Here is a 13,352-nt window from a genome sequence, read left to right on the forward strand (position 1 = left end):
GGGTTCTGGAAATTATAGTCGGGTTGGCCTTCCTGACCAGTCAGCCCGGCCTGAACCACATTACTCGCAGAAATCCAACACATATCCTGAAACTCCTCACCCTACCTAGAAAATTCGGCAACTCAACACTCCTTTTCCTTCCTGTGGGTTCCTATCCACCTGATTGGGATCCAGGAAGTGCATGGCCCACAGTCTGCTCTGGCATTCCCAGGGTTCTTAAGGGCAGGTTTTGTGATCCCTTTCTGCAAACACAGGGCCGAGGCTCTCACAGTTTGAGTGAGGCATCCTTTCACTGCCACTGTCTTGTCCGGGGTTGGTAGCCACTCTCAGAATGGGCTTTGTATACACACAGTCTAGAGATCTGAACAGGGCACATACTCAAAGCAGTCCCACATACCTATGCCTTGCCGTGTTCACCCCATCCATTTTCCTCCCAGTAATGTCCCACTTCATGTAGAGTGAGATCCGCAGCATAGCAACCCCCTGTCAGACTGTCTCTCTCAATCCTAGAGTCAGCTCATTTGCTGATGGACACACTGTGCATCTGACACTTTGATGTTTTCCCGCCTCGCTTCGCCCCTTTTCTCCACATCATGGAAGGTTCTCTCTTGCAAACTTGTTCATTGCCGACAAGAAAAGAGACCAGTCTTTGCCAAAAGATGACCAGGAATCCTGCTGATTACATCATTTGTGGTCCCCAGGAGGCACTGCAGCTCCCCAAACTCTTGACACAAAGGTTTGGACACAAGTTCCTTAGTGAACAACAAAGTTTATTCATGTGAAACTCTTAAAGGTAAGCATTTCCCACACCACAACCTCAGCTCTAATTCTCCACACTTCCCTGCCATCCTCCTCTCAACTCTGGCTCTGTATTGAGGCAAGCACCCTCTTGTATGTATAACCTGGGAGTATTTCCAGTGTCCAGAGGCTGTGGCTTGGGAGTACATCCAGGTGATGCTGACACCCCACAGAGCAGGGCACACCAATCACTTTAGCACCCCCAGGCAGCACCTGTGGAACCCAACAGGACTGGTCCAAAGAACTATAGTTTCCAATCTGCCCTATGGGCATCCGCAAATGTACCACCACCCAGAGCACTGCCATTCAGCGTGCTGGGGGAGACAATGCCCGAAACAAATTGTCTTCCCCTGTCCTTCCATGCCACTGCAGTCCCGGCTGGATAAGAATCCTGGCACAGCTCCTGCTAGAATGCTAGTCCCTGAGTGGCATCCCTCACAAGATATAAATGTATAGTAATATATAAACAAAGGACAATAACAAGCAATACAGAACATAAATTAAGACTAGCTTAGTTTAACTTTTTTTTACCGTATAGAAAAAGGCACATAACTTATGAAATCTGATCTTTCCATTCATTCAGTTAAGATGGTTAAGTTAATTAACTAGTTAAAGTTTCTAGTCCTTGCACCAGGAAGATGGCATTGATTTACTCACAGCTAGTCTGCACAGGTTTACCCTACCACACACAGTTTTTGTGTGTGATGCTGTGCTTAACTTCCTAGGGAAAGAAACCTGTAACAGCTAAAAAATTTATCCTTCACAAAATATATTACTTTTCAGTTACTACTAAGTTACGGAATCAAAGTATGTGTACTTATGGTTTGGTGTCAGCAATGCTTTCTTCCTTTCCTGGTCAGCTTTTTCCAGTACATGTGGAAAGATATTCAGCACTCTTGTCTTTCTTTGTTCAGGAGCTCTTCTCCTTCTTCGCCTTAGTCATATCTTTCGGTTGCAGGTGGAGCAGTATTTTCTGAGGTTTACACACAGTATGTCTTCTTCCGCTAGAAAATGTAACACCTACTGGGAAGTTGGTGATCAGTCAACTCCTATCTTTAGCAAGTTTTGCTTTTACATACTGTCTCTGTCTTGCTCGTGTACTTGCTAATTTATAACAAAGTTTGGACTAATGGCACCCTTGTCTAACTCCAATACAGACAAGTCTTGCACTCTTCCATTGTAACGTCAGATTGCCTTTTAGAGTAAAGGGGATTTCTGTAGCCTTTGTTACAGACACATTCTAGGCAAAGGGGTCCCTGTTCTAGACAGTAGAAGTTATGGTCAGGTTGAGAGCAGTAAGCATATAGAGAATGCATAGCTCTAGTACGGGTAATGATTTTTAAAGGAAGGAATAAAGATTTTGCCATTAGTGCCATTTTCCATTGACAACTATTGCAATGTTTTGTCCATCAGGGTTGCCAACCAGAGTTATGGCTCTTTTTTCACTGAGCATGTTTTAGATGCTGCATCACAGTGATTTTTCAGGTTGTCACTTTGTTTGGAATTGATCAGCCTTATCAGATAAGAACCAGAAACTGCATTCTGAAGAGGCCCAGTACAGGGAAACTTGACACTAGACGTAAAGATAAAACTGTGCCTGGCAGCTGCTATTTATTTTGATTCTTGTGTGCCAAAGCATAGCAAAATGGGTAATGTCAATCTGCCCTGTAATACTTGTATACTTTCCTCTGTAGATTTTTTTATAATGTTAAAAAAAAAATTGAGAGACAAATAATAATGTGTAGGAACACATTCTTATAAACATTGTACATATACTGGCTAAAGGAACACTATAGTTTGCGTTGAAATCCTTAAAAAACACAGCGAGGAGTTCCCTTGCCTTATCCAAACTGTATTTAGCATATCACCAATATGTAGGCTGACCTATGGGCAGAAGGGGGATTGTTAACTGCTTTGTTATAAATGTTAATTACCTCAGGGTATGCCTTCATACATAACCACAGACAAACGCATGAAACAGCATGTATTTCAAAAAATGGAAGGAAGCAGGAATTTTCTGTACAGACATTCAAATGGAGAACACACAGATTTAAAAATGATGCAGTAGATCCCTTAAACCCAGATTATTACAGCAATGACCACACAGCAGTGAAGCTTTCAAAAATCATTGAAGAGTACTGTTATCTCTGTGTGGTGTATTTATTTATTTGTTTTATATTAATTTTATGCTTATAGAAAGAGGATTTGAAATGCGTGTGAATACTGTTAGAAATCCAGATAAACCTAAACATTTGTGCAGTGAATCCTTGGAAAAAATTGATCTTGATTCTTAAAGTCCAAATGTTGAAATGTTTTACCTTGTTACATCTGTAGCATTTTCTACTTTTTGTGTTTTTCTACTTTTATTTTTTACATTAAAAAAAAGGTCTGGCTAGTACGTTTTGTACTCATTTGTACTGCTAAACTGGCAGTTTTGGAAAAAAAAAATTGAAATGCATGGATTAATTTTGCAATCTACATTTGTACTTGAGAAGAATTCTCCAGTACTGTTTTTTTGTTTGCTTCCATTAGGTTACATACTGTAAACTAAAAATTTTGCAGTATGCAGATTTTTGATGCCTCTTAAGTCATGATTTTACTTTTTTATTTTTTTTCTGCAAGGTTTCTTGTCCCCATTGCCTTCCAACAGACTAACCGTCCTGTACCAGTGGTCTATTCTCTAAACACTGAGTTTCAGCTCTGCAATAATGAAAAAATCTTTCTAATGGACCCGGCCACTGCAGAAATGTCAGTTGCAGAAATGGATTACAAAGGCGCTTTCTCCATGGGTACTGCACTAGATCTATTACCTTTTCATGGCTTGGTTTTAATGGGGAAAAATAGCCTCTGTAGCTTTTTTCATTATATTCTTATGTTATTAGTAATTGCATTCTATAAAGCTACAGAAATCTCTTGTAATTCAAAAATGAATGGAAATTATAGACTTGCCTCAGTGTTTTGTCAGGAAAATGTTTATAAATAAATGGCTGTGTGTATGTGTAGTGATTTTTAGTGAAAAAGTAAATACTGTAAATTGTACATATGAAATAAGTTAGCACTGAATAAAATTCTCCAGTAGAAAGTCGTTCAAGAGTTTGTCAGATTTGCTTCTGAATATTTTTTCATTTTTCGATTTAATTTTAATGAGAACTGTGTGCACATCTGATGTTCATTTGCTTTTTATCCTATTTTGTTTGTTTAGGCCAGACCCTTTATGGTCGTGTTTTATGGAATCCTGAACAGAATCTGAATTCAGCCTACAAGTTACAGCTGGAGAAAGTTTATCTGTGCACTGGGAGGGACGGCTATGTGCCTTTCTTCGACCCAACAGGGACCCTTTACAATGAAGGTCCACAGTATGGGTGCATTCAACCCAACAAGCACCTCAAACACAGATTTCTTCTTCTGGTATGTTTTGATTTGAACTTCTCATTCTGACTGTCTGGCAAGGCTGCATTGTGACACCATATGTGATATGTTATAGATTACTAACAAACTGCTTAAAAGAAACTGATGACTTTCTGTAAAATTAAATTTGGTATGCTGTTTAAATGCAGAACGTTTATCATTACACCCACCTCCCTCAGTTTTCTTAGGTTTAGGCTGCAGGAAAAAAGTATCGGCTCCTTCCAGTTCATCCCTTTGGCTCCTCCTAAAGATTCTTTTAATGTTATAACATCTCTTGATTCTTACAGAGTGGAACTATCTTACTGAAGTTTCACTGTTCAGTTGTAACAGAACCATCGTAGAGTTCTACCCCACAAATCACAACATTTATGTGATAAGACATGGGAGCCTTGTTTTTCTATATATACTCACCAAATACATTTGAAGAAAAGTATCAGCATGTCATTTCACTTTGTTTATAGCTATAGTTGGAATGTACTGAATGGAACACTTATGATATTTTCTAAAATGATAGCTGTACTATTAAAATAAAATATTTCTTCAGAAAAGGTATTTGTCATCTCAAGTGTCTCTTGTACCCTAGAAGCATAATTATCTGAAATGTTCATAAAATTTATGTACGTGTGTATGTTGAGAAGGAATTAAAACCTTAACTTTAACAGAGGCTCCAGTAAAGATCATGTATGCAAAACACTGTCTGAATGAAACTTAAACTGGAACAGAAAGAACTGGGGTGCTGGATTTGAACCCATGTCATTGTGAGAGCATATTCTGGGGGATAATAGGATGACCTCTATGAGAAATAGTTAGACTTTAGATTTTGTTGTTTCATTCCAAATATTTACTTTGACCCCCCCAAGCTGACATTTTCTGACCTAGTTCAAACTTACTGCTAACTTTATCACAGATTGTAGGTGATCCTTAGGGTGTAGATCTCACTCTACTGCTTTCAGTTCACCACAGAAGCCACAGTATCCTGTTTTGGATTCTGTGTTGAGGATTGACTCAGGAAGTTTTAATGAGAAATTTTCATAAATGCACTCTTAATTCAATGGGGCAAAACCACTTTGCACTCTCTTGAAATCCAAAATGACTGGTGCTAAAGAAGTATAGGTAAAAGGTGAACAAATGAACCGTGGTAGTGAGATCAAAGAGGACCATAGAGAACTTGTTATTCAAGAAATTAACCTTGTCAATCAAGAAGATTCAACTGGAAAACTTGACAATAATGGGACACAAAGGGATTTGCAAATATTTGCAAACCAGTATCTTTTCTTGCCCAAAGCCATGACAGTGTACCCTAATCACTGCACTCAGATTATCTCATTTTTGAGTTGTTGGACTGGTAGCTCATACTGAAGGGAGTTTGTTTGGTTCGAAGTGTTACATTTGACTGTTAATGGCTCTGCAGCGCAGGAAATATTTTAACTTAGCAATAAAGAAAGCAGGGGATGTCAAAACTTCAACACCTAATAAAGTGGCCACCAAGTATAAATTTGTAAAATATGTTTAAATCCCTTTGTTTTCAAAATTGTATGAATTAGCATGTATTTTTTTTTGTTATATATATATATATGTTATCTATGGTACTGACATGAATTATGAAATTTACCTAACCTTGGTATCCTGTTTCTGTAGGATCGGAACCAGCCTGAAGTATGTGACCGGTATTTCCATGATGTTCCTTTTGAAGCATACTTTGCATCGGACATCCCAGAACTATTCTCCATGACTAATATGCCTGGTGTGGATGGTTTCACAATGAAGGTTGATGCTCTTTACAAGGTTAGCATAGTATTTTGTAATTTGTAGAAATAGCTTTGTTTAGTTTACAATTTACATATAGTATCCATCAAAATGAAACGCCGATCAACATAAAGTCCCAAGATGCGAATAGGTACAGTCTGACATGCTTGGGAATTGTTATAAATTATATGTTTATGTGTTCCAAACAAGTAAACTTGTAGCTGCCATTTTTAAAGCATGGAGAGATCTGTTGAGGAAACTTACACTAATATTGTTTTGGTCTTGTTTGCATACTGTTCAATGAATAATGGCACAGGTATACAGTTATACGGTACGTCTACAGCTACAGTTTCTATAGTTAGGTCTGTGCGGTATACACGGTTAACCGGCTCACTGTGGTGACTCTTACTGATCTGAAATCTGACTTTCCTGCTGCATTTTTACATTTTTTTTAGGACTGGAAAATTTTAACAATGAACTATAGTGATTAAAATGTTAACTTCAAACTTAGGCAGAGGTATAAATAATAAACAAGTAACACTTGGCATCACTGTCACTACCTGGGTGGACCAGCCAGGTCCAAAAATGTTGTGCTCACACCCCACAATCTTTCCAAAGCTCCAAAAGTTGATTTCACTAGATGTGTTTGGAAGTGATGATTGCAGAGTTTCTGCCCTTAATCACGAAGTCCTAGCTAAGAGTTTATGGACCAGCTACCTTAAAAAAAAAACTTACTGCTGAACTAGTGACCTTAGAATAAGAATAATAAAAAAAAACAGTGACAGTGAACATGTCTGTTATTTCAAACCCAAATGGAACTTCTGCACTTTAAACTGATTCTTCTATGGTTTAGTGGTGTTATTCCTTTTTGTTATTAAATTTTTATTAAGTAAACACCAATTACAAGTTACAGTAAATCAAAGATAACCATAAAACATTAATGCAATATAAAGACCCCATCCCACCCTCTCCCACTTCAAAGCCCCAAATAGCAGAGGTTAATCTTGGAGGTGAGGAAAAGTTGAAAGGGGGTCTTCAGAAAGGCACATAACAAAACGTTTACAGGGGTAAAGTACGTGCTGATGACTGGGAATTCTAGAAGCAAAACTGATGTTCTTAAAAATCAGGACCCAAACAAGAGGTCACAATCCCAAACTGACTGAACGGGCAAAGACTTGGAGGCAGCCATGCATAAAAAGGTGTAAGTAGTAGAGGCAGATTTCATCTGAGAGGACAGAAAGTGAGAAAAAGTTAAAAAGAGAGTGAGAGGAGAGTGGAGAACACAGAGGAATACTACAAGACCTGGTTAATATGTCGGAGCTAAAGATAAAGAAAAAAGAAGAGAATGGAATAGAAAATGTGGACCTCAGCAGTCGTAATGTTCTGAACCCCGAGTCATCAAAAATGTCACTTAGGATAAAGATGTCACACTCCACCCAGCCCAGGAATGAGATAGGATACCTCATATACAAGGATTGAGGTTATTAAATATGGGGGTATGTGAATGCAGACCTGGGACAGGCCTACATGTTTATCTACTTTGCACCAAACTGTGAGTGCAAATCCTCCCAGGATCAGGGTGCCACTTTGCTTTTTAAGATGTTTTAAATAAAATATAGTTATGCAGAAGTGACCACCCAAGGTCCAACTCTTGTTTATTAACTACATATACTGTTGAGGCCACATAAGCGAAAGATAGTTGCATACCTTTCCATTTTTATACATTTTCATTTTATTTTATTATTTTTTTTAATAAATTTGTGAAATTCTGTAGCATTTACCATATATCCTCACGTATAAGTGGGGTCTTGAAACCCGAAAAATCGATCATAAAATCAGACCCCGAATTGTATGCCTGTTTTTTTTTTTGGTTTTTTTTTAACATGTTCTTGCTTCCTTCAATCTCGCACCAGTTTCTCAGACACATCGAATTTTGTTACAGCAGAGCAGTTACCAATTTCTTTCGCTACTACAACAACGTTTAATTTAAACCGAGCTTCATATTTTCTTCTGATCAAACGTAGATATGGGATGCTCTTACGATAAAGGTGTATGAGGGTGTGAGATACAAAAAACACAAAACAGTGCAAACGTCGCTCTGGAATTGTTCAGATATTACTGTGTGGTCACGTAGGCACAATACATGGAAAAAAAAAGGCAGTGTGCTCCGTGGTCACTCTCTCAGGTGGGTGTTAGCATATCATAATCACTTGGACCAATAGCGTGAGTTTTCTGCATTTGACTTATACAACTGACATTATACAATACCGGAAATTATACGGTAAAATCAAGTCCCAACTTATCCGCGAGAGAACTTTTCCAGGAGTATATACAGTAACAGGGTTAAAACATGTCAGGGTTTTTAGTAACAATCACTACAATGTTAAATGTGTATAGAAATATATATATATATATATATATATATATATATATATATATATATATATATATATAAATGTGTGTGCGCGTGTGTGTGTGTGTGTATGTGTATATATATATATATATATATATATATATATATATATATAGTATATACTAGACATTAAGCCCGTTACAATAACGGGCACTTGAACAGTAGTGCATAAACATTAGTAGGAACAGTCTATATTAAATGGCAAGGAACCGTCTATTTTCTGTTACAGTAATCCTGGCTTGTATGTGGCTGTAATATGCGTCACTGTATTGTGTGCCTTTAATTTTCTCTCGCAGTAATACGTCTCTCCAGCAAGTATTTTAATCTGTGCTGGCGTGCAGCTGATTATTGTATGTGTGGCATCTCCCCAGCTTTTATGTGTGCGAAAATAAATCTACTTTTAAAAGTCATCCTACTGTAATATCATGAAAATTCATATATTTAGGAAAACCCCTTCAACGACTGACACTTTACACTTTACAGGGCCAAGTTTGTTAATCGCAAGTCTGACATCCTCAGAGTGAACACATGCACAACAAACACTAATCCCACCTCTTTGGGAAGCTGGTCTCCGCGTCTCAGTACCCGATTGGATTTTTCGTGCGTTATATTTTAGATCTTACCTCATTAACCGAAATCCGATTGGATCAGCCGTGCAATATTTTATAGGTCCCGCCCTCTCTGTCTTGTGAAGCATTACACCATGCCCTGCGCATGCGCACTTCACCAGAAGACACACACACACACACACGGACACATGGACGCACACAAGGGTTTTATTAAAGAGGATATATATATGTATTTATATTTTTATTCAAAGCAACTTCTCCACCAGGAGTAATGACAGGCTACTTGATTAGGTTGTTCCGTAGGCAGTAGGGAGTGAACTGGCAACACTGTGCATGATTTTAGGTCATGAAGAGTAAGTCTTTATATACGGCTCATTGTCTACACCTCTTTTGACATATGTGACCAATAAGTACAATGTTATAAACGACACAACAGTAAATAGCAGTTAACAGCATTTTTTTTTTTTACTAATTTTGCCAGGTTTCGTACATTAAATTGTTTACCTTGCTACACTGTAAGTTATCTTTTTATTAAGATTTGGGTTGGGGGGCTGGAGCCTAACTCAGCAGCACTGGGCACAAGGCAAGAAACAGCCTGTGACAGGGCACTTATACTGCAAAAAATAAAATCTGAGCGACAGCTTTTTATATTAAGCCATTAAATCTTGTTTTCCCTTATTGCAACTATTTAAGATTATTTAGCTTATTTTAAACAATCGGGCGGCACGGTGGCGCAGTGGGTAGTGCCTCGCAGTTAGGAGACCTGGGTTCGCTTCCCGGGTCCTCCCTGCGTGGAGTTTGCATGTTCTCCCCGTGTCTGCGTGGGTTTCCTCCGGGCGCTCCGGTTTCCTCCCACAGTCCAAAGACATGCAGGTTAGGTGGATTGGCGATTCTAAATTGGCCCGAATGTGTGTGCTTGGTGTGTGGGTGTGTTTGTGTGTGTCCTGCGGTGGGTTGGCACCCTGCCTGGGATTGGTTCCTGCCTTGTGCCCTGTGTTGGCTGGGATTGGCTCCAGCAGACCCCCGTGACCCTGTGTTTGGATTCAGCGGGTTGGAAAGTGGATGGATGGATGGATTTTAAACAATCTTGTCAAGTATATATTGCTTACCCTTTGGCAGAGTTTTTTTTGCTAAATGAAAGCAAAACAGCTCCCATTTCAAGTTTTCTTTTTTTATTATTATTATAGTTTTTGCATATGCATTTTTTGCAGGGTCCTTACACACAAGGCCGGTCCAGAGCTACTAGTAAACCTGTCATGCACATCTTTGGAGATGTGGGGGTACCCAGAAGAAACCCCCATACAAGCAGTGACTAGGCATGAGGTGCCAACACTGCCCACTGTGCCACACTGTCCTCTCCAACAATAATCAATATTAAAAATATAAATCTACTAAACTGTATGATATTTGTCCATATGTCCTTTAATAATTTGGAAATCTTTACTTTTTTTAAACTGTGAATTTAAAGTGTCTTCCTTCTCTGTGAGATCTAAACATGTTTGTTGTTACTTTGTTTAAAGGTTGAAGCTGGTCATCAGTGGTATCTTCAGGTGATTTATGTTATTGGTCCAGAGTCCATTTCAAGGCCACGAATTCAGCGTTCTGTGACTTATGAAATTAAACGCAGCCGGAGGGACTTAGTGGACAAAAGTGGACGACTTCCCTTGGATGAATCACTGATCTATGACAATGAAGGCGACCAGGTAAAAAATGGCACCAACATGAAAACTCTGAGGCTAGACGTGGAGCCTGCAGCAGTCACATCTCATACAGGATCATCTGTTGGTGGAGCTCTGGCTTCAGTCACAGTGGTGGTGTTCATCTTCCTAGCGTCTTGCTTCCTGTTCAAGAAATGCCACAGAAAAGAGAAGAAAAAAATGCCAGTTCATGAGTTAGCGGAGATGTACCCCCTGAATACGAAAGTAGAAGCCTGCATAAGGAATGTAGACCGTCTGGAGAAGAATCTAAGCAGCAAGCATAAAAATGTTAACATACTGAATGTCAATGAGGAGTCTTGTAAAATTAAAGGAGTGAAGGTCAAGCAGGTTAACTTGGAGGTCAAAATACACAATAACTTACATGATGGCACAGAGGTTTGATATTCTAACCATTTTTAATGCCAAAAATTGTATTTTTATAAAAAATATTGAAAAAGGGAAAAGTACTGTAGTGGTCAGCTGTGCATCATATGTTATTTCACAACTGAGCTACCTCATCTGTGCAAATGACTATCGTCCACGTATCACCACTATTTTCATAGACAATTAACCTTTTCTTGTTATTCATTTAAAAATTATTAGGGGTGTACTTTACTAATATCTTCCCATGTAATGATAATATACACTATAATAATGTATTACAAATCCTTCAACAATGGCAAAGGTAGTTGTCAACACTTTTGATATGAAATGCACTTTCTGAGAGACAATAATCCAGATTGCCTTGTTTTAAATTTACTTCATGTTTTCCCCAGCCATATGTTACTTCTGGAAGGCAGTTTTTGCATATATTGCAATTTTATATTTAAAATATTTTAAATTCAGCCCATTTTTTAAGTGGTAAAACATTTTCAGTGTGTCAGTATCTCATTTTAATCTTTCTAACTTTAATTAAAAAAAAAAAAACATCCTAATTGCTTTAAAAAGCCAAGTGAGGAATCCAAAGTGTAATCATTTTTAGGTAGTTCAGGCACAACTTGCTTTATCATCTTTGAAAATTGAATTTTGAATGTGATATTTGCTCTGAATTTGTACAATTAAAATTCTAACCACCGCAGTGGTGACGAGTATTAAGCATGCCGGAGCTGGAGGAGCAACTTGTACGGTGCAATTTGACGCTAAGTCATTAAGACTTAAAGAGCCCAGAAAGAACCTGACGCCATCTAATCAGGAGACCACAAAACACTGCATTGAGTATGGCGTCGTGTTACGTGTCGTGCTGCATTTCAACACTCCAAATGCCTCACTTGTATGGCTGTTTTATTCTTTTGTTATACAGTAGTTGTATTCTGAATCACAGCCATTGATTTGTGTGTGTGTGTGTGTGTGTGTGTGTGTGTGTGTGTGTTAGCATCATAAATGTCAACTAAGGCCAAATTTTCATTTTCTTAAAAATTATAACTCTCAATATTACTTGAGAAGTTTTTCATTATTTTTTAACTAATCGTATATTTTTAAGATGATTCTTTTGTTTAGTATGTAGTATTTATTTTTCCCAAGAGAAACTCGAGATTGGATTTATATTTTGAATGTCTCATTTCAATGTAATTTAATGCTGACTAACATTGTACTGTATTTTTCACGTTTGGATTAATCACATTAATGTCTTGGAATATGTAATTCTTCAATTACTGTATTTTTATATGTTTTGTTTAATATTGTGGCACTGAATGAGGAATCCTAACAGGCACTCTTAATTTTACTGTATTGCTAACCACTGGGAGTCTGCCATGTGGGTGCTGCCATAGCACTGATATCTACTGTATTACTTCCCTGCTTTTTTTCTTACACTTATTATTATTTACCACAAAGACACTCAACTGAAGAGCAGCTGAATATAAGTTTGAAAATGCAAATAATCTTCTGTGGTGCTGTTTTGGCCTGTATTCATTGCAACAGCCAAATTGTGTTGCCGTGCTAGCCAACTGATAACTTTGAACTACTGAGTAAAGAATGGGTTTTACTAATAAACAATAATAAATACAGTTAAAAAAGGCTGACCTTTTGAGTGTGTTTTTGTGAGTGAAAAGATGTGTAAGATAGCAGGTAGCTTAGCCAACTCCAAGCACTTCACTCCAGTTAGCTCTGAGGCAGCCATTCAGTTTGGAGTTTTGCAAGACCTCCCTGTGTTCACAAAGATGAACTTTAAAGTTGGCACCAAAGTGGCCTCTTGTAGTCAATGTGAGGGAGTGTGGCCCAGTGCCCTTGTCTGGTGTTAGCCTACTGCGCAGCGCTGCCAGGGTGGGCTGTGGTTTCCAATACCTAATTGTCAAATCACAAATTAAGCCTGCATGATCTTTTTTTACAGAGTAATATCTTCAGTACACAAGTATTTTCTGATGAGGTTAATCCAGTCGTTTACAGATATTGCCCTACGAAGTGTTCCTAACATGTGCCCACATCTGCCAGACTATTCGTTGTCTCTTTGCAACTCAATAATTGGAGGGCTGAGGGTAAAACAAGTTTAAAAAAAATGGGTGGATGGAATTACAGTGGTACCCAATAATATATGCATACATATCTCTTTATTGAGTTTTTGAAAAAAGTATATAATACAATAATATATTAAAACACAACACATAATACAATACACAATACATAGTTATCTGTGTATAGATTGTGGTCCCCAGGGAACGCTGCAGATCCCCAAATTCCCAATGCACAGCCTCAGACGTAAGTTGCTGTGTACAAAGGCTTTCT

General features: G+C 38.2%; 1 protein-coding gene across 1 annotated transcript in view; it reads left to right on the forward strand.

Moving 5' to 3' along the window:
• Window positions 1-12,646, forward strand: part of fras1 (Fraser extracellular matrix complex subunit 1) — a 303,582-nt gene extending 290,936 nt beyond the window's left edge. The window contains 4 exon segments of the mRNA XM_028805595.2: window positions 3,421-3,587; window positions 4,001-4,206; window positions 5,845-5,991; window positions 10,455-12,646. Coding sequence (XP_028661428.2) covers window positions 3,421-3,587; window positions 4,001-4,206; window positions 5,845-5,991; window positions 10,455-11,033 — 1,099 coding nt within the window. The 3' untranslated portion in view covers window positions 11,034-12,646.
• The last annotated feature ends 706 nt before the right edge of the window (window positions 12,647-13,352 follow it).

This window comes from Erpetoichthys calabaricus, chromosome 7 (assembly GCF_900747795.2).
Source record: "Erpetoichthys calabaricus chromosome 7, fErpCal1.3, whole genome shotgun sequence".
Lineage (NCBI taxonomy): Eukaryota > Metazoa > Chordata > Cladistia > Polypteriformes > Polypteridae > Erpetoichthys > Erpetoichthys calabaricus.